The sequence below is a fragment of the Caretta caretta genome, chromosome 14, assembly GCF_965140235.1.
Source record: "Caretta caretta isolate rCarCar2 chromosome 14, rCarCar1.hap1, whole genome shotgun sequence".
NCBI lineage: Eukaryota > Metazoa > Chordata > Testudines > Cheloniidae > Caretta > Caretta caretta.
Genome location: NC_134219.1, coordinates 45,161,865 through 45,184,802, shown reverse-complemented (window position 1 = coordinate 45,184,802; position 22,938 = coordinate 45,161,865). Strand labels below are relative to the sequence as shown.

The window sequence follows — 22,938 nt, the reverse complement described above, 5'->3', positions numbered from 1 at the left end:
TCATGGACCACCAGGTGCCTATGGGGAGGCTAGGGGACTTTCCTTAATCCTGTCACCCTTATCCCAGGGGTTTAGGTGTGCCTCCCACTGCCTTTTCATTGCTTTTTGTAAGTCTTTCTTCTGATCGGTTTTGGTTCAAGCAGCGGCTGGGGAGGGGGGATGACCTTCGTGAGTCAGACAGGCTGGATACTGAGCCCTGGTTCCCCAAGAACACAGAGCTGGCAGGTAACATATGAGGCAGAATAACCCAGTTGTAATGGCTCACGTCACACCAGGGACCCACTTCAGAGAAGTTGAAACGACAGATGGGTTAGAAATTTTACCTGTCTCAATTTCCCCAGCAGTTATCCTGCTGTGTTTCCTCTCTTAGCAGTTCCCCTTTTGCCGGGCCCCGGGAACGACTCGTGTCTGGATTCTCTCTCTGTCCCAGCAGCTGGTAAGATGGGCAGTGAGAACGGGGAGGAGAATCAACGGCAGGAAGGCCTTGGACAAGCGGAACTGCGCACAGTGTTATCAGTGACATCAGAAAGGAACGTTCCCCAGAGTCACACACAGGACTCTGGAAATCAATGCGGGTCAGAGAGGCAGCTGGGAAACCAGCCAGGGGAGAACGTGGCTCAAGCCATTCCCCGTGTGGGAGGATGCAACGATCTCAAAGAAACCACAGTCCAGCCGAGAATCCACGCCAGAGAGAGAGATAATACGTGTGCGGAGTGCGGGAAAACCTTTCATTGGCGCTCCTATCTTATTAGACATCAGAGAACCCATACAGGGGAGAAATCCTATAAATGCCTCGATTGTGGGAAAAGCTTCAGTCAGAGCTCACTTCTCCTTAGACATCAGCGAACCCACACGGGAGAAAGACCCTATAAGTGCCTCGAATGTGGGAAAAGTTTCAGTGACAACTCGCACCTCATCGCCCATCACAGAATCCACACGGGCGAAAGGCCCTACAAATGCCTTGAGTGCGGGAAAAGTTTCATACAGAGCTCCGTTCTTGTTGCCCACCAGAGAATCCACACCGGGGAAAGACCCTATAAATGTCCCGACTGTGGGGAAAGCTTCAGTCGGACCTCAGAGCTGATTGTGCATCACAGAATCCACACGGGCGAGGAACCCTACAAATGCCTGGACTGTGGAAAGACTTTCAATCGGAACTCCAACTTTGTGGTACATCAGAGACTGCACACGGGGGAGAGGCCCTGTAAATGCCTGCACTGTGGGAAAAGCTTCAGGCAGAGCTCCAACCTGATTGCACATCAAAGAATCCACACAGGAGAGAAACCCTACAACTGCCTAGAATGTGGGAAAAGCTTCATTCAGAGCTCACAGCTCATTACCCATCAGAGACTGCACAGGGGGGAGAAACCCTACAAATGCTCGGACTGTGGGAAAGGTTTCAACCTGAGCTCCAGCCTCATTAGACATCAGGGAATCCACACGGGAGAGAAACCCTATTACTGCCTTCACTGCGGGAAAAGCTTCAGCCAGAGCTCCCAACTCATTGTGCACCAGAGAATCCACGCAGGAGCCAAACCCTGAGTGGGGCAGAAGCATCAGCCTGGGTCAGTTTGCGCCAGGCATCAGCAAATGCACCCAGCGAAGAGACCTCTTAAAGGTCGTTACTGTGGGAAAAGCTCCAAGCAGAGCTAACTCCATGTTGGACATCAGACACTCCACCCAGGAGAGAAATTTGGGGATCACGGGAGAAGGGCTGTGGTTAGAGAGGTGCTGCCCCATATCGTTACCCCTCTGAGAAGCACTGATTTCCATAGCGTCCCACTGTAGGATGCTTAAAAAAGCCGAAAGCCCTAGGAATCTCCCCTCAAAGCCAGTCCCATTGGCCTCTGACACTTCCGCTCGACTCGGGATTAGGTATAGCTAGCACATTTCTCCTGACGCGGACCGAACCGCCAACGCATTTCCTCATCTAGACCGACCCGGAGCTTCTCATTCACAGTGGTCCCCACCGTTAGCAGAGTGATTGTCAGAGTTGCTGAGTTCTTCCTTTGGGGACCAGCGCTGGGTTTACAATGGCACCAACCTGCTTGCTCTTCTCCACCCCCTCCCCCTGTGTGAATGGTGGGTGGGGCCTCAGAGCACAGAGGCCAAGTGGGGGCGGGGCCTGAGGGCAGAGGGACCGAGCGGGAATGAGGCCTTGGGGCAGAGCTTTGGCAGGGCTTGTGGGGGAAGAGGCCAGGTGGGCCGGGGCCTCGGGGACGGAAGAGGTCAGGTGGGGGCGGGACCTCAGGGCAGAGCGGGGGCAGGGCCACGGTCTGGGCGCCGGGGCCCAAAAGAGATGAATCTGACCCTATGGGCGACAGATTGTCTCATTCCCAGTTCTTCTCACCGTGCTGTAGGTTGTGCCGAAGAAGCTGCCGGCTCTGGTTGTTTATAGAATGAAAGAGGCGATTCTCAAAGAGTTGGAGCAGGGGAGAGAAAAACGTGGTGGTGAAGCCTCCATGTGACTTGGGGTCAAGGGGGTGAGCTACAGCAATTCCCCTCCTTCGCCGGTCACCCTGGTGGTCTCCCCTCATGACAGCAGCATCTGTCCAAGCCATGGAGAGTTTATCTCCCCCGTTCTACCCTTCTGCCTCTCAACGTGTCACATGACTCAGTGATCTCCGCTCCCACGCTTAGGAATTGCTCTTTGAGCCTCTGTGATCCTATGTCAAACTCACCAGCATTGGAGCTGAACTTGTCACGATACCAGTGTATCCCAAATCCAGTGTGATCCTTCTGAGTTTAAACCCCACTTCATTGATAAAGCAGCTTCCGGGCATTTTCTTGCCAAGCTCAGCTTGTTTGCAGATAAGAAGGTTGGGTTTTTATAAGGTTTTGAATAATGCAAAGTAATGCACATTGGAAAACATAATCCCAACTATACACATAAAATGATGGGGTCTAAGCTGTTACCACTCAAGAAAGAGATCTTGGAGTCATTGTGGAGAGTTCTCTGAAAACATCCACTCAAGTGTGCAGCGGCAGCCAAAAAGCGAACAGAATGTTGGGGATCATTAGGAAAGGGATAGATAATAAGACAGAAAATATCATGTTGCCTCTATATAAATCCATGGTACGTCCACATCTTGAACACTGTCTGCAGATGTGGTCACCTCATCTCAAAAAAGAGATACTGGAATTGGAAAAGGTTCAGAAAAGGGCAACAAAAATGATTAGAGGTATGGAACGGCTTCCGTATGAGGAGAGGTTAATAAGACTGGGGCATTTCAGCTTGGAAAAGAGACGACTAAGGGGGGATATGTTTGAGATCTATAAAATCATGACTGGGATGGAGAAAATAAATAAGGAAGTGTTATTTACTCCTTCTCATACCACAAGAACTAGGGGTCACCCAATCAAATTAATAGGCAGCAGGTTTAAAACAAACAAAAGGAAATATTTCTTCTCACAGCGCACAGTCAACCTGTGGAACTCCTTGCCAGAGGATGTTGTGAAGGCCAAGACTATAACAGGGTTCAAGAAAGAACTAGATAAGTTCACAGAGGATAGGTCCATCAATGGCTATTAGCCAGGATGGACAGGGATGGTGTCCCTAGCCTCCGTTTGCCAGAAGCTGGGAATGGGTGAGAGGGGATGGATCACTAGATGATTCCCTGTTGTGTTCATTCCCTCTGGGGCACCTGGCACTGGCCACTGTTGGAAGACAGGATCCTGGGCTAGATGGAACTTTGGTCTGATCCAGTATGGCCACTGTTATGTTCTTATTTTGTTTTTCATTATGAGGATGCAAAACTTTTGTAAATAATAGGTCTAAATAAGAAGGGGGCTCCGGGGGAAGTGGGTGTAGGCAGTTTAGTGGAGAACACGGGTACATCCGTTTTCCTCTGCGTCAGATTGAACATGCTCATCATTGTGTGTGAACCAGAAATTGTTTTATAGCCCACCCTCAAAGTGTCAGGTTTTGTTTATATACTTGAAGGCCGTTTGGTCACACGCGTCTCTCTTCGTTTAGCCTGAGGGGACGTAATGTCGATGCACTGGGGACTGCACGAGAAGCAATCGATTGCTCGAATAGCCCTTTCTTTTATTCTGTTTCCACACCCTTTTGTCGTGAATTTTTAGTGTGGTTTGAGGAATGGTCATTATAAATAACCATGGGCACGAATGCTGGTGGGGGCAGAGTAGGAGTCGCAGCCTGAGAGGCAGAGAGTGAAAGGGGGAAGGATGTTGCTGCCTGACCCGGGCAGCGCTGTGAAATACTGTCTGGAACGGGAGAGTGTGGGAGCTGGAATATACAGAGCTAGGGAGCCCAAGAGCCAAGGCTGTTCTACAAGGAATGTCCTATGAGTGTTGGACGAGGACAGCTCTGATTTCTATGTATCATGCCCCAAGGGAAGTGATGCAGAGGGTGGGCGGGGGGATCCCCAGATTCCTGGGAGGAAGAGGCAGAGAAGCCAACAGGCCTGAAACCAGGCTGACCCCTATTACCGAAGCAGAGGGCAACGGAGCTGGTCACAGGTCACCCGCTCCCCATCTACCGCAGCACCCTACGTGGGAGCAACGGAGACTCTTGGCCACGCTGGCCCCACACACACCAGGCGTGTCCTGGGTAAATAAAAGCCTCAGCTGGGATTGGAGATGCTGCTCCTTCTGTACATTCGCCTTGTTCTCTAGCTCAGATTGAGTTGTGCTCGCTGGGTCTCTTGAAGCGCGTGTGGCTGTTTCGGGATCCCAGGGTCTCTCACACATTCGCGCCCATGTTCTACCAGCTGCAAAATGTTGCTCTGTTTTGGTGCGTGCAGGGGCCGCAATTTGCCGGGCTGGGGCTGAAATGCACCGTGCCGGGCGGGGCATCAGGCGGGTTGTCTTTTATTTCTTGCTTTGAAACAATAAAGCAGAATTCAGTTTCTCAGACTCTAGAGTCCTTTGTTTGAATAATGATTGAAAAAATGGACAGGAATGGACTGGAGGCTGGCGGGGGAGCCTTTTTGACCTGTTGTTTCCCCAAAAAGAAATTGGGATACAAAGAAAAGTACAATAAAAGTTTTGTTATCCGGCATGTTAGGGAAATGGGGGGAGCTGGTAAGTCAAAAATTCTGGTTAACTAAGAGGAAGGGAGTTTGGGTGCGGGGGGGGGGGGGGCTCAGGGCTGGGAGTTGGGGTGCAGGAGGGAATGTGGAGCACAGACTCTGGGAGGAAGTTTTGGTGTGGGAGGAGGCTCAGGATAGGGGCTTGGGGCCCAGGAGAGGGTGCTGGGCGCGGGCTCTGGGAGGGAGTTTGGGTGCCGGAGGGGGCTCGGGGCAGGGGGTTGGGGCACGGGAAGGGTTATGGGGTGCCGGATCTGGGTGGTGCTCACCTCGGGCGGCTCCCTGCAAGCGGCAACATGTCTCTGCTGCTCTTAGGCAGAGGCGCAGCTAGGTGGCTCTGCGCACTGCCTCCATCTGCAGGCACCACCCCCGCAGTTCTCATTGGCCACGGTTCCCGGCCAGTGGGAGCTGCGGAGCCAGCACTTGGGGCAGGGGCAGTGCACAGAGCCCCCATGGCTGTTCCTGCACCTAGAAGCAGCAGGGAAATGTCGCCGCTTCCAGGGAACCATACGGAGTCAGGTGGGGAGCCTGCCGGCCCCACGCCAACTGGACGATAAACTGGACTTTCAATGAAGATCAGAAATGTTGGTTTATAGAGCTCTCCGGTTGGTAGAGTGCCGGATAACGCCGCTTTTACTGTATTTTTGTAAACTGGAAAAAGTGTTCTACAGAGTTAACCCCCAAGGCTATTGTATGGAAAACCCGGCATGAAGGTATTTGTTCTTTTTTAGTCTCGTTCCAGTGTAGATTAGGCCTGAGAGTTTCCGTGTGACACAAACATGGAATGCACACACAGTACTGACCATAGTGTAAAGCGTTGCAAACCATATTTGAAATATTCACGAATAAGGCTACGAGTTGGTCACGGTGATTTTAGGTGACTGTAACTTCAGCCCCGGGTGGCGGGACTTGGCCTCCAGCTGTCAGCCCCGCACTGCGGGGAGCAGACTTCTGTGATTTATCTGTGACCTTCCCGTGATTTTTACTAAAAATACCCGTGAAAAAATCTTAGCCTTACTCATGAATACATTTGAAAGCAAATCTACCATTGTTCCTTATACCGACTTCCCCCCACCACACCCCGCCCCGTCACACATATTGCACAGGTTTTCAACACAACATTTGCATGTCTCTACTTTGGCACAAACGTGTCAGCACATTGCCCTCTGATCTTATTTCAGACACGTTTTCTCCGGCCTTTTCCTCCCGAGTAAAACCAAAGTGCCTTGTCCTCTGCTGTGTTTTTACTTTAGAATAGCTCCTGCACCTTAGTTACCCTGCGGTTAACAAAAAACAAAACAAACAAACAAAAATCACCGTTCTTAGCAGGGTGGGAAAGACCCGGAGCTGGATTCACAAGGGAACTGGGGCGTCATGATGCTCAGGATCACAAAGTCTAGCTTTTAGGCACATAGAAAGTCTCGGGAACACCGCTGCGCCGGAGTTAAGTGCACAGGGGAGAAAGAGGTATCGCAGAATCGCATTCACAAAAGCCAGCATGCCTGGCAGGGAACCGCTTCAGCCAGCCCATGGAAGATGCCGACCAGAGGGGTGTGTGCTAAGATCCACCCTACCACAGAGCTCAGTGCCTAAGTCCCCGCTGCAGATAGGCACCTAGCTCTACCTGGCGAGCCACGAACAGGAATCTTCTCCTGGAATCAGGGGAGGTAAGTGCCTGAACTGCTTCTTGTGAGAATGAGCTAGGCAGGCACCTAACTATACACAAAACAGCTGCAGGAGGAAGTGATGGTGCCCACCTTGTAACTTTTAGCCCAAGGAATAAACTTGCGTTATAAAAAAATTGAACATAAGAACAACCATACTGGCTCAGACCAAAGGTCCATCTAGCCCAGTATCCTGTCTTCCGACAGTGAGCAATGCCAGGTGCCCCAGAGCGAATGAACAGAACAGGGAATCATCAAGTGATCCATCCATTGTCACCCATTCCCAGCTTCTGGCAAACAGAAGCTAGGGACACCCTCCCTGACTATCCTGGCTCACAGCCATCGATGGACCTCTCCTCCATGAAATGAAACTAAACATGACAAACCAAATTATAATATTGCAATTAAACATTACACTAGATACACTGTAATTTGTGATGGCTGAAGTTGTGAGCAACTATTAAGAGTTTCATTGTTTAGTTGCTATTAAGAATATGTAACAAAGAGCGCGGCGACATCTGTCTGCACAGTGTTACCGAAGGTGAATGATGACGTGCTGAGAGTAATACAAATAATAATTTTAAATAAATAATGAAACTCCATTTGCAGTGGCTTACATGAAAGGGAATCCAGGAGGGTGGCCAACTCTCCAGGATTGTCCTGGAGTCACCAGGAATTAAAGAGGAATCTTGAGTTAAAGATTACGTCATGTGATGAAACCTCCAGGAATCCGTCCACCCAAACTTGGCAACCCTACAGTGCAATTCAAGCCCTCAGAGAACACTAAATAAGACAAATGTGTGACCTGGTTTGAGGCTTTATGCAGACGCAGCTGATGAGTCTTTCAAACACCAAAAATATGTATGACAATAATAGGGTTTTTTGGAGGGAGTAGATGTCAGATATTTCATTGAATCAAGCCTCTTTTAGCAGCTTGGTCCATCATATCCAATACAAAAGAGCTGGCAATGGGATGCACTGGTGCTGTTTTGAAAACATCCCTGGGAAGCGGGTGCTGAGATGCCTGGGGGAGGGGAAGAAAAAGCCCCTCTGCCCCCTATTTTTGAAACCACTGCAGCTGGCTCCTCTTTCATACGGGGCCAGATTTAGGGGCAGGCGAACAGCTAGGGTGCCGAGCTTGCAGGGGGCCAGGCACGCAGATTTACAGACCCTAGTGTGCAAATGTATCGGTTTATATGACAGGGAGGAGTCATGTCTGCAAATCGTGCATCGAAGTCGTGAAATGGGCTACAAACGCCATAAAAATAAGGTACTCAAAAGTGTAACCAATGGTGGGGGCGGGTTTTCCCCCCTCTGCCACTGCCTGGAAGTGCCTCTACCCTGACTCCTACCCCATGCCCCTGATTTTGCCCTCTCTCCTTCCCCTGCCTCCAGCTGTTCACTCCACCTGTGCAGTCAGTTTGGGCCTGATGCAGACTCTGCCCATCCCTCCCCCTCCATCTGCCCCCTTTTAGCCCCTGAGACCAGCGGGAAGCTCATGGCCATCCCAAGGCAGGGCAGCGGCTTCCCCAGCTTCAGCAGTATTTACTAGGAATCCTCAGCCAAAGGGGACCAGCCGTCCCCATCTTAGGGGCTTTGTCTTATATAGGCAACTATACGCCCCTCTCCCCCCCTCCCCCCCCGCAAAAAAAAGGACCACAGCTGATGAACCCTCCCCATCCCAGACCCAGGAGGGACCCAGCCAGATTCCTTCTCTCTGCCCTTTAACTACAAGGACCTGCCCAGGGAATCCCACCCCACAGCCCATGTCAAGAACCAGATCCCCTCCAGCAGGAAGTGAATTGCACTGGCTACAGTAACGCTTGGTTGCTGGGTGAATTCCTGTTTCCCTGCATTGTCCCTTTGCAAGAGCCCAGAGCCCTGGCGGCTGGGGACCCCGGAGCCTCCCTGGCTGCTGCAGCTGGGAGAGGTGAATATGGAGGAGTAACATTCCTGCTACTCCCACAAGAGACTCTCTCAGTGCAGAGACCCCAGGACATCCCATACTGGGAAGACAGAGGTTCTGTTCCACAAAAGCCGAGGACCCCAGGCCAGAGAGGGCACTGGTTGGAGTGAAGGTAAGAACCCCACCCCCCAACAGGGAACCATGTTTCCGGCTTACATCCTGTCTGCTGGGTTACCACGATCCTGCTGGCTGAAGGTGCTGCAGATTCTGGCTACACCCTTAATCTGTGCATAATGTGTGTGTGTTGCAACCCCCCACCCCTCCACAGGGCCTGATCTACACCAGCTGGGGATCTGGCTTCAAAAATAACCCAACGTATTAACACCCAGGGCTGATCTGAGCCATTATTTGCACTAACTGGCTTTGGGTTACTGCAGGGTCAGCAAATGCCAGGCAAGGCGGACCACAACCGACCCACAAGAGGTGCCGGGGCTCTGAACTGCCCAGCCCAGAGGTGCCGGGGCTCTGAACTGTCAGGCTCAGAGCTGCTGGGGTTATGAAAAGCCAGGCCCAGATGGGCCGGGGCTATGAACGGCCAAGCCCAGAGGTGCCGGGGCTCTGAACTGCCCGGGCCAGAGTTCCTGGGGCTCTGAATTGCCCTGCCTAGAGGTGCCAGCGCTCAGGCCCGGCAGTCCCTGGCCCAAATGAAGCCCTGCTTAGGATTCAGTAGCCAGAGTCACTGCAAGGGCCGGTGGGGAGGGACTCAGAGGGTCTGCTTGTCTTTCCTGGGGAGGGGAAAGGGGGAAGCCCGGGAAAGCTGGTGCTTTCGCCTTGCCACCAGAGGGCTCTGGGTTTGGCTCGGGGGGAGGAGGCTGGTGTCTGTCTCTCTCTGCTCAGGATATCAGACCCCTAGGATTGAATTTCCTGGGTCAGGTGCTGCTTCCATTGTGAGCCGGGGCCGGCGGGGAGAGACCGGCACTAACCCCCCGCTCCGCCCCCGGCTCGGCCCGCACCAGCCCCCGAGCCGGAGCCCGCAGGTGATGGGGGGATCCGGGGGAAAGGGCCGGGGCCGGGCAGGACAGTGACTCTGCAGAAGCGGCCCCGTCTGTGCTCCCCGCGTGTGTGCGAGTCCCAGAGCTCACCCACCCCCAGGGAGAGGCGCAGGCTCTGACTCCGGTTAGCGCTCACCGGAGTCGATCCGGATCCGATCCAGATCTCTCAGGCGGAGGAAGAAGGGGAAGGAGGCGGAAAAGAAGCGCGGGGGGGGGGGGATTGGAAGCGGTTCAAAGTTCCCAGCTCTGCCCAGATCCATTCACTGCAGCACCCCAGGCAGAGCGGACTTTCCTGGGAACAAGGTGAGGAGCCGGGAGAGGAAAAGCCAGGTCCTGTCCCGCCTGAGTCCCCGGGGGCTGCCAGGGTGGGATCACTGTTCCCTCTGAGCTGTGGCGTGTGCGCTCGCACACAGATCCTAAACCCCGCGCTCACAAAAGTTTGCGCAGAAGAATTTTTTTGTGCACACGGCCTCTCAAAAATTAGAGGGAACATTGGGTGGGATCCCCCCAGTGCGTCCCCTTTGATTCTGCTCTTTGGTGGGATAAAGCAACCCAGGGGTCGGGGTGTGACATGGACTCAGGCTGCTTTTGCAACCTCCCGAGGTGCCCTGGTGGGCTGCAAAATAACATAAGAATGGCCATAGTGGGTCAGACCCAAGGTCCATCTAGCCCAGTATCCCGTACCCAGCCGTCAGGCCTATTTTTTCCAACCAGCTTCTGGGAATGGGGAGGGTGTTGGGATTCCTGTCATCATAGAATATCAGGGTTGGAAAGGACCTCAGGAGGTCATCTAATCCAACCCCCTGCTTAAAGCAGGGCCAGTCTCCAATTTTTGCCCCAGATCCCTAAATGGCTATCTCAAGGATTGAACTCAAAACCCTGGGTTTAGCAGGCCAATGCTCAAACCACTGAGCTATCCCTCCAACCCAGGACCCTGCTCTGTGGCTCTATCTCCCATATTAGCCCCTGGCTAGTAGTTGTGTGGTAAACGGGAAGGCCCCTGCCTCCTCCATGTGCTGGGTGGGACAGGGAGCTCTCTCTTTCTCCCCACTCACAGCAGCGTCGGGTTGGGATCCTGCTAGTCTGTCTTCCCTGAGCATCGAGTTTTTATTTTCTTCCCCCTGTCCCCCCTGTGACTGGCAGGATTGTGGCTGAGGCAGCAGACGGCAAGTGGGGATTTTTGTCGTTTCAGAGTTTGGTGGCCTTCGAGAAGGTGGCTTTGTGTTTCACTGAGGGGGCAGGGGGCTCTGCTGGACCCCGGTCAGAGAGCCCTCCATAGGGACGTCATTCAGGAGAACTCTGAGACGGTGATCTCGCTGGGTAAGGGATTCCCGTCCCCTCGGTTATTAGAAGCTGTGGCATCTGTGATTTGGCCATTTTTTCTGCTCAGGTTCTTCCCTAGTCTGTTAGATTTCAGGGGACTGGATCCCAAGATCCCCAGATCCAGGGTGAGAGAGACTTTCATTTCCACGCACCCTCCCCCTGCCCCGCCACGTAAGCAGGAGATGTGTTGATTACTTATACTGTGTGTTTACGCTCGTGCCTTCTGGGTGCTTACCAAGCCTTCATGAAGGACAGTCTTTGCTCCAAGCCGCTCACAACCTAATCTATCTAATGATTAAAACAACCTGCATTTGAGAAGAGAAGCCTATGAGTCAACTGGCTAACCAGGTGCCAGTTGGACCCATGAGAACATTGAGTGCTCAGGGAGTTTACAGACGTTAATGGTCCAGAATCTCTCAAAACCCTGTCTCTGTCAGTTCAGCATCCTTGATTCTCCTGGGCCCAGGGGAAATATCTATCCCAGGTTTCTCAATCTCCCCAAAAAGTTATTGTGTTGGGTTTGCTCTCTTTGCTGTTCCTCCTCTTCCCCAGCACAGGGAATAACTCACCTCCGGGTTCTCTCTTGTCTCTCCGTCCTTTCAGGTGATGGGGTGGCGGGTGAGACCAAACCTCAGCGGGAAGGTCTTGACCAAATGGAACTGCAGGGGGCGTTATCGGAAAGATCTGAAGGGAATGTTTGCTGGAGTTCTGTGCAGGGGAAAACCTGGGAGAGTCAGGGCGGGTCAAAGAGGCTGCAGGGAAATGAGCCTGGGGAAAAAGTGGGTGAAGCAATTCATGGTGTGGGAGGAGGCCAGGAGCTCAAGAAACCCCCTGCCCAGCAGAGAATTTCCATGAGAGAGAGAAAAAACACATGCGCCGAATGTGGGAAAAGCTTCCTTAAGAACGCACACCTTGATAGTGCCTTGAATGTGGGAAAAGCTTCAATCAGCGCTCGCACCTTGTGGTGCATCAGCGAATCCACACCAAAGAGAGACCCTATAAATGCAGCGAGTGCGGGACAAGCTTTGTTCACAGCTCCCACCTTATCGTGCATCAGAGGAACCACAAGGGGGAGAGACCCTATAAATGCCTCGAGTGCGGGAAAAGCTTCACTCAGAGCTCGAGCCTGAATGTGCATCAGAGAACCCACACAGGAGATGAACCTCAAAATGCCTCGACTGTGGGAAAAGCTTCGATTACCGATAGCATCTTGTAGTGCATCAGAGGATCCACACAGGGGAGAAACCCCATAAATGCTTCGTCTGTGGCACCAGTTTTGTTCACAAATCAAACCTTAACGTGCACCAGAGAATCCACAAGGGAGAGAGACCTTACAAATGCCTTGACTGTGGGAGAACATTCAAATCCAGCTCAAACCTTAGCAGGCATCAGAAACAACACACAGGAGAGAAATCCTATACGTGCACTGAGTGTGGGGAGCGGTTTGTTGAGAACTCCGGCCTTATTAAAAATCAGAGAACCCACACGGGGGAAAAACCCTATAAATGCTTTGAATGTGGGAAAAGTTTCAACTGGAGCTCAAACCTGTTTGCACATCAGAGAACCCACACCGGCGAGAGACCGTATAAATGCTTGGACTGCGGGAAAAGCTTCAATCAGAGCTCAAACCTCTTTCAACATCAGAGGATCCACACAGGAGACAAACCCTATAAATGCTCCGACTGCGGGAAAAGTTTCATTCAGAGCTCCGTTCTTATTACGCATCGGCGAATCCACACGGGAGAAAGGCCCTACCAATGCCTCGACTGTTGGAAGACATTCAGTCAGAGTTTGGAACTGATTTCTCACCGGCGAATCCACACGGGGGAGAGGCCGTATAGCTGCCTTGTCTGTGGGAAAAGCTTCAACTGGAGCTCAGCGCTTACTGTGCATCAGAGGATTCACACCGGAGAAAAACCTTATGAATGCACCGGCTGTGGGAAAAGTTTCAGCTGGAGCTCCACCCTTGCTAGACACCAGAGGCTGCACACTGGAGAGAATCCCTCGAATGTGGAAGAAGCATCAGCTGGGCTCTGACTGTATCCTGCATCAGCAGATCAGCATAGTAAAGAGACCTCTTAAATGCTCTTAGCAGGGAAAATCCTTCAGGTGGCGCGAATGCCATATTGGACATCAGAGACTCCTCCACACTGGAGGGAAAATTGTATCAGTGCCCAGGTTAGGGCTGGCCATAGTTTAAAAAAAACAACATTTCCTCATTCCTACACACATCAGGGGCGTTTGGCTCCCAAGGATCTGGCTGCCCATTGCTGGGGTGAGGATACAGCAGCAGCCGAGCAGCAGCTGGTCAGTGACCCTCTGGCTCTGCAAACCCCAGGCAGAGGAGGAGAAGCCCCGATCAGCCCCTCCTCCCTGCTGCAACCCTGGCTGCTGAGCTGATGGGCCACAGGTGCGGGAAGGGAGAGAGAGAAACTCCTCCAGACGCTCCCTCTGTCTGGCTGAAGTTCCCCCCTCTCCCTTCCCCTTCCAGCCGGGATCCCCCTGTCATGGAGATGAGGAGAACGACACTTGGGCCAGCCCCACTTTCACCCTAGACACCTGTCCCCACCCCCTGTCTTCCACCAGCCCCTGGGCTGTGCTCTCCCACTTACCTGGAGCTGTTCCCTGCAGGGCGAGTGTCCCTGGGGGCTGGTAACTCCTCCCCTCCCTGAATCCCCCAGGGTGCTGGGCTCTGGGGGATCAACTGTGGAGGGACGGGTTTTGGGCAGGGAACTAGAGGATCGAATGGTTGGGGCTGAAGGAGATGGACGTGAAAGGGGACTGGGTGCTGGGGTTATTGAATGTTTGGGGATCATGGGATAAGAGGGGTGAGGTGCGGTTAGGGAGGTCCTGTCTCCCTTCGTTAACTCCTCTTCCCCTTTTCCCTGCCCACATTCACAAATTCAGAGGCACTGATTTTCACTGGGCCTCTGGTGGGGGACTTTGAAAAGCCCTGAATCTAGGAATCCCACCTCAGTCCTAGAAGCATCGACCGCTGAGGGTCTGTCTAGACTAGGAAAAGCGGTCCGGGTTAGCTAGGTCGTTTCCTAGTGGCCCAGACCAAGCCTCTGCTTCTTTGCCTAGTCCCGACTCATTCAGAGCCACTCATGTTCCTCGTTTCAGTTTCCAAGTTTCCCCTCCAGGGACAGATTGGCTCCCTCCCAGCGAGTCTCAGCTCTCTCCCACTTCTGAAGAGCAGTGGGGTGGATTTTTTCCTTTGTGGGTTTTGTTTGTAAATATATTTATAACACCTAATGACACAGATTATAAAAGAGTTGGAGCGGGGATGGAAGATAGGTTGTTTCAGCCTCTGTGTTTGGAGAGGGTGAGGAGATGAACTGAAAGGATTCCTGCCCTGTTCCTCAAAGGTGTTATGGCTCCTAATTGAAATCAACCTGCCCCCCATCAGGATCCTGATTCCTCTCACCACAGAAGCCTCTGGTCCAAACTCTGGAGAGTTTATCCTCCTCTTTAAGGCTGTGTCTACACTACAAAGATAAATCGACCTCTGTTAGGTCGACTTACAGCTGCTTCATGAATTACTGCCACGGTGCATGTCCACACTACCCTCTTTGATCACTGGGAGTGTGCTTAAGAGGCTAGACGCTGCTGCTTTCCTGACTGCCATATTGCCACCACGATTGGGAGTGGAGCTAGCTACATAGGTGCTGGAAGTAGGGGGCAGCCGCACCCCCTGGCTTGAAGTGGTTTCCATCATATCCAGGGTTTGCAGTTTGGTTCAATAGCTTGCAGCCCTCCACTGTACAAATTGTTCCAGCACCCCCGGCTAGTTAGATCAAAGCGAGGGCGTGTCTACCCCTGCTGCGGGTACCCATGGGTGGCGGGTATCACAGGCCGGGGTAGGCTGAGCCTCTCCAAAGAGCCAGGCCTAGCTCTGTCCACGCTTTGCCCCCAGATCCCTTCCTGCTCTGGCTCCCAGTTTACCTGTGCCCAGGGGCTACCTCTGGGGGCTGCACCGCCCAGCGCTCCGGAGCTGGGGCCGCGCTGCCTGCCTTCCCAGTGCTCTGGGGCTTAGGGGGGGCTGGGGCCATGCCCGGCGCTCCGGGGCTGGGACCATGCCGCCCGCCTGCCCGGTGCTCTGGGGCTAGGGCTGCGCTGCTCAGTGCTTCAGGGCTGGGGCCGCGCTGCCTGCCCTCCCGGGGCTCCGGGGTTGGGGGTGCTAGCCTGGGGTGGGGGCCGGCAGCTGCGATGGGGGGGATCTGGGCTCCCGCGGGGGGGGGGAAGAAGGGGCAGGGCCTCAGGTGGAAGGGGCGGGGCTGGGGGCTAGCCTCGCTGAGGTGGTGGTTCACACACTGCCCGTGTACCCCTAGGGGTACACAGATGTCTCCTGCCGGGGGGTATGTCAACACATCTAGATATTTGCCAGGCGTTACAACAGGCTACATAAAAAGTACTAGCGAAGTCAGGACAAACTAAAATTTCAGACAGACAGTGACTTGTTTATACTGCTCTGTAGACTATACACTGAAATGTAAGGACAATATTTATATTTCAGTTGATGTCTTTTATAATTATAGGGTATAAACGAGAAAGTCAACAATTGATCAGTACTAGTGGCCGTGACATGTCTGTATTTTCATGTCGGATTGTGGAAGCAAGTGGTTCTGAAGTGAGGTGAAACTTGCGAGGCAAAGCAGCCTCCTGAAAGGGGTGTGGTAGTCTGGAAAGGTTGAGAGCCACTGGTGTAGACACGCCAGAGGGCTCTGGTGATTCCAACGGGAGGGGAGCTCTGGTCCCTCTCTCCCTCCTCTGCATGTCGCTGAGCTTCCTGGGTCATCGGCTGCAGCGTGAGCCATGAGCTGAGAGGCAGAGACGCTGCTGCTCCCCAGCGGGGTCTGTGCAGGGAGAGACCTGCATTAACCCCCCTCTGTGCCCAGCCCGGGTGGGGACTTTCTCCGGTGTCTGGAACCAGCCCCAGGCTCTGCTGACACCAGCTCCTGAGCCGGAGCCTGCAGGTGACGGGGAGACCTGGGGGAAAGGCCAAATTGGGGGAATCAGGCTGGGAAAACAGCGTGGAGGGACCATAAAGGGATGGGGGTTGTTCTTTGTCTCTCAGGGGTTTGCTTGTCAGGAAGGGAGAGGGTGAGAAAGAAGGCAACAATGGTGCGGGAAGGAGAGATGGGAGGGCAGAGAGGGTGACCCAAAGGAGAAGGGAGAGTCTGTTATGTTACACAGACAAGGTGGGGGAGGTGATCTCTTTTGTTGGACCGACTTCAAAAGGGACACACTTCCGAGCTTACACAGAGCTTGCCTATGAGGAGGGGTTAAAAAGATTGAGTGTGTCCAGTTTAGGAAAGAGACAACTACAGAGGCCTATAAAATCATGCCTGGTGTGGAGACAGTGAATAGAGGAATGTTATTGGCCCCTTCACGTCACACAAGAACCGTGGCGGGGGACAGGGGTCACGCAATGAACTGAATAGGCAGCAGGTTTCAAACAAACAAAAGGAAGTATTTCTTCACACGATGCGCAGTCAATCTGTGGAACTCCTTGCCAGAGGATGTTGCGAAGGCCAAAACTATAACAGGGTTCAAAAAAGAACTAGATAAGTTCCTGGAGGATAGGTCCATCAATGGCTATTAGCCAGGATGGGCAGGGATGCAACCCCATGCTCTGGGTGTCCAGCTGCTGCTGGGGGGATGCGCTGCCCTTGGGGCCAGTCCTAAGGGAAACCCCTCAAACTGGCTCCTTTGATGCTGCTCTTTTCTAGTGTCTGGCTCGGAGACGCTGTTCCTGGGAGAGTTTAAAGGTGTCTCGATGGGGTTAGTCATGCTGGAAGGGGCTGGGGCTGCGCTGTCTTAAAATGACCCAGGGTTTTTCCCAGCCTGCCAGAGTCTGAATATATGTCTGCAAGGACAGAGCTGGGGTGTGTGGAAATCAGGGCGTGAGAATGGAAAAGCCTCTTGAAATCTCCGGGTCGATTGCCCTTCTCGCTCTGCCAGGTGGCGGAATAACAGCCCTGTTTCTGTGCCGGGAAATGGCTGCCTCAGAGCCCATGCAGGTAGGGCATTTTCAGGGAGCTGCAGGATTGGTTTCTATTAGAGGGGGAGGAGCAGGAATTACGCAGGGGGAGGACAGGCTGGGCCTGCCCTGCTGGGCCGTGGTTAATCTGGAGCTTATTTTTTCAGAGGAGGCCCATTGGGCGGGAGGTGGGAATTTGCCCATTTCTGGAATAGGAAACAACCCCCCTGGACAGGGCTGGGAAGGAAAACTTAACAGATCCCTGGCGCTGCAGCCTGAACCTACCAGCCAGAGGCTGCTGTGGAATACGAAGGGGGCACCCAGAGGAGAGGCCCCATCCCCTCACCCCCAGCTGCTGGGAATAGGGGGGTGTTGGGATTCCTGTCCCTGGACCCTGCTCCGGATCTCCATCTCCTCTACCAGCCTCTGGCTAGTGGGTGTATGATAAACAGGAAGGCTCCTGCTCTCCTCCCCCGGGAATAGTGGGAATGTAGCTGGGGCAGCAGGTGCTGAGGGGGGGACTCTTGTGTCAGATGCTGGTGACCTTCAAGGAGGTGGCTGTGTGTTTCACCCAGGGAGGGGGCCCTGCTGGATCCTGCTCAGAGAGACCTCTACGGGGACGTCATGCAGGAGAACTATGAGACGGTGACCACGCTGGATAAGGAATTCCTGTGCCCTCGGTTATTTGAAGCTAGGGGAGGGGGGCTGCGATGTGGTCAGTGTGGCTTGTGGTCCCTTAGATTTTAAGGCTCCAATGTCCCCAGATCCAGTGTGAGAGAGACTTTACTCTCTTTGCCTTCTTCCATGGGGTTAGGGAGTCAGAAATACAATGGAGAGGATTATCCATTCCCATCCCAACAGCTTTCAAGGGGGCGGAAGCAGCGCATTGACCTGCCTGTATTAATTCTCACTCCCACACACAATCCCTGTCCCCCTCCCTTCCTGGAACTAGCTCCGTGTCTGTGGAGGGCTCTGAAGACTGAGGAAAAGGCGGGGGCTGAACGGCAGAGCCATGTCAGCAAATCCCCTAGAGTGCACAGATCCTGGAAGCCCCCCCTCCAAACATCTGCCTCTCCCACAGGGGCTCAGTGACCATGTTCCCGTCCGTTCAGAGTCTGTGGCCCCCGCAGCCCAGCACAGGGTCAGGTTAAAATCAAGGAATGTTCTTTGTAACAAATCCTCTCCCAATGCTTGACACACCCTGATCATGCCTGATTACACACACACACACCCCGAGCAGGATTCCCCCTTCCCAAGCCTGACCTGATCTCCTACCTGGAATGAGGGGAAGAGCCATGGGTCCTGGATGCTCAGGCCTCCAAGGAAAGGGAGATCCCAAGAAAAGACCATGCCGGTGAGTTGTCAATGAAATGGATGCAGAAACCATCTGTGAAGTGAAGGGAGAAGCTGGGACTCCCACCAATGTGTTGTGAGTGAATATTTCCAATTCTGCCTCATCTCACCAGGTCAGGGTTGGATCCAGATCATAGAATCATAGGACTGGAAGGGACCTCAAGATGTCATCTAGTTCAGTCCCCAGCACTCGCAGCAGGACTGAGTATTTAGACCATCCCTGACAGGTGTTTGTCTAACCCGCTCTTTAAAATCTCCAATGATGGAGATTCCACAACCTCCCTAGGCAATTTATTCCAGTGCTTAACCACCCTGACAGTTAGGAAGTTTTTCCTAATGTCCAACCTAAACCTCCCTTGTTCCAATTTAAGCCCATTGCTTCTTGTCCTATCCTCAGAGGTTAACAAGAACAATTTTTCTCCCTCCTCCTTGTAACAACTTTTTATGTATTTGAAAACTGTTATCATGTCCTCTCTCAGTCTTCTCTTCTCCAGACTAAACAAACCCAGTTTTTTCAATCTTCCCTCATAGGTCATGTTTTCTAGACCTTTCATCATTTTTGTTGCTCTCCTTTGGACTTTCTCCAATTTGTCCACATCTTTCCTGAAGTGTAGCGCCGTGAACTGGACACACTATTTCAGCTGAGGCCATATCAGCCCGGAGTAGAGCGGAAGAATTACTTCCCATGTGTTGCTTACAACTCTCCTGCTAATACATCCCAGCATGATGTTTGCATGTATCCTCATGGTGGTTTTCATTCATGGTTCCCCACCCAATATCACCGACAGCTGGCATGAGCTTGCTATCTTGTATCTGATACGCCACTATCCACCATAACTGGATTATTCCTCTTCGTCTTCCAAGCATGCCTGGAGCCTCTTTGTAGTCTCCATGCCGGGAAGGTGAGAAAGAACAACCCACTTGATCATGGAGCATCAGATGTCCACTTTAGAAAAGCAGGAATTACAGAGGTTAATAGAATTTTACCTTTCTCGATCTCCCCAACAGTTACTGTGCTGTGTTTCTCCTCTTTGATCTTCCCCTTTCTTTCCTTCCACCATGGGACAGTGAATAACCCATCTTTGATTCTCTCCTTCTCTCTCTCTCTCTGTTTCCAGCAGGTGATGGGAGGATGAGTGAGAACAAGGAGGAGAATTCTCAGCAGGAAGGCGCTGAGGAAGTGGAACTGCACAAAACTTTATCAGGAAGATCCAAAGGGAATTTTTTCCAGAGTCATAAGCAGGGAAAAGCCTGGGGGATTCCACGCAAGTCAGAGAAGCAGCAGGGAAACCAGCCAGGAAAGAAAGTGGGTAAAACCACTAATTGTAAGGGAAGTGGCAAGGACCTCGAGGAAACCACAGCCCAGCGGAGAATCCACAGAGAAGGGAGAAAAAACACATGCACCAAATGTGGGAAAAGCTTCAGTCGTAGCTCAAACCTTGTTTCCCATTGGAGAATCCACACAGGAGAGAGGCCATATAAATGTATTGAGTGCGGGAAAAGCTTCAATCAGAGCTCTAACCTTGTTTCCCATCAGAGAATTCACACGGGAGAGAGACCCTATAAATGTCTGGACTGTGGGGAAAACTTCAACCAGAGCTCAGACCTTATCACACATCAGAGACTGCACACGGGAGAGAAACCATATAAATGTATTAAGTGTGGAAAAACCTTCAATCAGAGCTCAAACCTTATTTCACATCAGCGAATTCACACACGAGAGAGGCCCTATAAATGCCTTGAGTGTGCGGAAAGTTTTGACTGGAGCACCCAACTTATTAGACACCAGATAATCCATACAGGAGACAGACCCTATAAATGCTTGGATTGTGGGAAAAGCTTCAGTGATAGCTCAGCCCTTATTACACATCAGCGAACCCACACGGGAGAGAAACCCTATAAGTGCCTCGAGTGCGGGAAGAGCTTCAACCAGAGCTCCACTCTGATTAGACACAAGAGGACTCACACGGGAGAAAAGCCCTATAAATGCTCAGACTGCGGGAAAAGTTTCAATCAGAGCTCGAACCTAATTACGCATCAGAGACTCCACTTAGGAGAGAAACCTTGAATGTGGGTGATGCTTCAGTTGGACTTCAATCACGTTCGCCAACGGCAAATTCAGACAGGGAAGAGACCTCTTAAATGTCCTTAGCGTGGAAAAGATTTCAGCTGGAGCAAACGCTATCCTGGACATCAGCGACTCCAGCAGCAGCTGAACGTAAGCTGTCATTGGCCCTCTGGTTCTGTCTGGTCTAAGCAAATCCCAGGCAGAGGAGGAGAAGACCTGGGTAGAGTCCCAGCACCTGGCCTCCAGCCTGAGCCTGAAAGTTTACACTGCAATTTTAGAGCCCCCCGAGCCTCGGAAGCCTGAGTCAGCTAACATGGGTCAGCCACAGTGTCTGATTGCAATGTAGACATACCCTGAGGGTTTGCCAACATAAAGAAAAGAGGCCAGAGTTTGGTCAGGGATAGCTGGCACATTTCCCCCCAACACTGACCAAGCCTCCACCACTTTTCTGAGTCTAGGCCAACGCTGACCATCTCATTTATATCTGCAGTGTTGTTGTAGCCGAGTCAGTCCCAGGATATTAGGGAGACAAGGTGGGTGAAGTAATATCTTTTATTGGACCAATTTCTCCATCTCATTTATAGTGTCCTCTGCATTAGCGACTCCTGAGGGAATTCTACGCCATTGTGCAAGGGCAGAATTAATGTCCCCCGCAGATTTTTTTCCCACCTCAGAATAATTGATTGTGACGGGGAGGCGAAGGGAAGTTACGAGAAGAGTCATGCAATTACACCTTTTGCCCACCATGGGGCTGATGTGGCACTAGGAGAGAGGGCAGCTGGCTCATGGGCTGGAGCAGCCAGCCACTTACAGCACCCTGTCTGTGGGGCTAGGTGAGGAGACACAGGATATGGGGAGGACAGACAGCGTGGGGCACACAGGACTGCTGGGGGCTTTCAGAGGCTGGGGTTCAGAAGGGCCAGTGGGGGGACAGATCGGGGGCACAGGAGCTAGTGGGGTGACACTGAGCCAGAGGCAAATTGGGAGTGGGGGTGCAGGGACACATGGGGACAGGGAAAGATGTGTCTGACTGAATGGGAGAGGCTAGGGATCAGCCAGGGTCTGTATCGGGGAGGCTCCCCAACTCCCTAACAATCCCTCTCCCCCTTCCCTAGAAATCCCTGTTCCATATTTCTCCCACCCACACCCAACAACCCTCCAGGTTCATTCCCAGGCTCCTTTCCAGTGATTATTTCCCTCTCCCTCAGCTCCTCTGTTACCCCTGATTCTCCCCGAGCCTTTGCACTGGTTCTGAGGGGAGTGGGAAATATGTTTCTGTACTGTAGTTGAAATGAATAATTACTCAAATTTCTATATTAATATGCCTAGTAAGGAATCTATTTATCAAAAAACAAAGTTTAGCTGGTTTAGAAGAGAACACAGGGAAATCTGTTCTCCTAACTTTGTGTCAACTGCAACTTGCTCCAGAATTTCACATTATCTAAGCCTCAAAGTGCATTATAACTCCCTGTGTTCTGTTTTTTCTCTTTCCTGAAGGCTGTTTTGTCACATACTTGGATATTAGTTTTTGTTTGACTGCAGGGGGTGGGGAGCAGGTTTGCATAGTTTTATTGTGGAAATTTATGACACAAATGACTAGTTGGCACAATATCCCTTCATTATTTTTGCTTTTTCGTCCATCTCTGCCATGAGACTTTAATATTGGTTGAACAGTTCATCCATTAGTTATTAATAACTGATTTTTCAAGTAACTGCTGACACAAACACTGATGGGCACATGTGAAAGTCCCGGAGAGGTGGAGCCTGAAAAGGGGAAAGGAAGTAACTACCTGATCCCAGGGGTGAGGTGAGAGACAGGTAGGAGGGGGAGAGAGCATGGGAGGCGGGGGATACAGAGCTGGGAAACTGTAGGGTTTGCTCGTGAGAGCCAGATGGCCGAGGCTGAGAACTGTGAACTTGCTGAACGGCGGCTAGAAAGAGACAGGAAGTATCTTAGAAGTTTTATGTGATGTTGTCACGTTCTCCAAAGGGAATGACAGGGTGGCCCCCGGATTCCTGAATGGATGAGGCTGAGCAGAGCCAAGAAAGAAGCCGGGGACAGCAACAGGCCAGGCCAGCCCTGAATCCAGACTGGTCCCCATCATTGAGGCCAGCGGGCAGTAAGGAGCCTGACAGCGCTGGTCACCCCTTCCCCAACTACCGTAGTGTCTTGGGTGGGGACGACGGAGACTCTGTCTGCCCCACTCACCAGGGGTGTCCCTAGGGGGGAGAAAAGCTGCTGGGATTGAAGATACCGATGCTTCTGTAAATTCAACCCATTCTCTGACTCCCGTTAAACAGCCCTCTGGATTTCCTGCTCCCGGAGCATTTGTTTCTGGGACTGAAGCTCAGCATCGCTCATGGATTCTCTGCACTTTCCCACCATCTTTAAAAAGCTTCTGTCACCAGCACCCGCAGGAAGCGGGAGCAGCCATGTGCTGGGATGGGGCACCGTGCTGAGGTGGGGCCCTGGATGGAAGGTGGGGTTAGCTTTTATGTCTTGCTTTTAAATAATAAAGTAGAATTTACATTCTCAAA

At 52.3% G+C, this 22,938-nt stretch overlaps 2 protein-coding genes across 3 annotated transcripts in view; both read left to right on the top strand.

The window, feature by feature from the left end:
- The window catches only part of LOC125621435 (uncharacterized), a 21,360-nt gene extending 7,068 nt beyond the window's left edge, over window positions 1–14,292 (top strand). Inside the window, 4 exon segments of the mRNA XM_075119105.1 lie at window positions 371–1,540; window positions 11,600–11,775; window positions 11,916–12,159; window positions 12,162–14,292. Of these exon segments, the coding sequence (XP_074975206.1) occupies window positions 371–1,540; window positions 11,600–11,775; window positions 11,916–12,159; window positions 12,162–13,033 (2,462 nt within the window). The 3' untranslated portion in view covers window positions 13,034–14,292.
- Window positions 9,530–22,938, top strand: LOC125621605 (uncharacterized). Of its 2 annotated transcripts, none has more exons than XM_075119957.1 (3): window positions 9,530–9,658; window positions 10,866–10,993; window positions 19,451–22,938. In XM_075119957.1, exon 3 carries the CDS (start codon window positions 19,465–19,467, stop codon window positions 20,398–20,400), a length of 936 nt encoding a protein of 311 aa, XP_074976058.1. In that variant the 5' UTR covers window positions 9,530–9,658; window positions 10,866–10,993; window positions 19,451–19,464; the 3' UTR covers window positions 20,401–22,938. The 2 variants fall into 2 exon arrangements, with proteins under 2 accessions (XP_074976058.1, XP_048674659.1); XM_048818702.2 differs by lacking the exon at window positions 9,530–9,658 and adding an exon at window positions 9,663–9,976.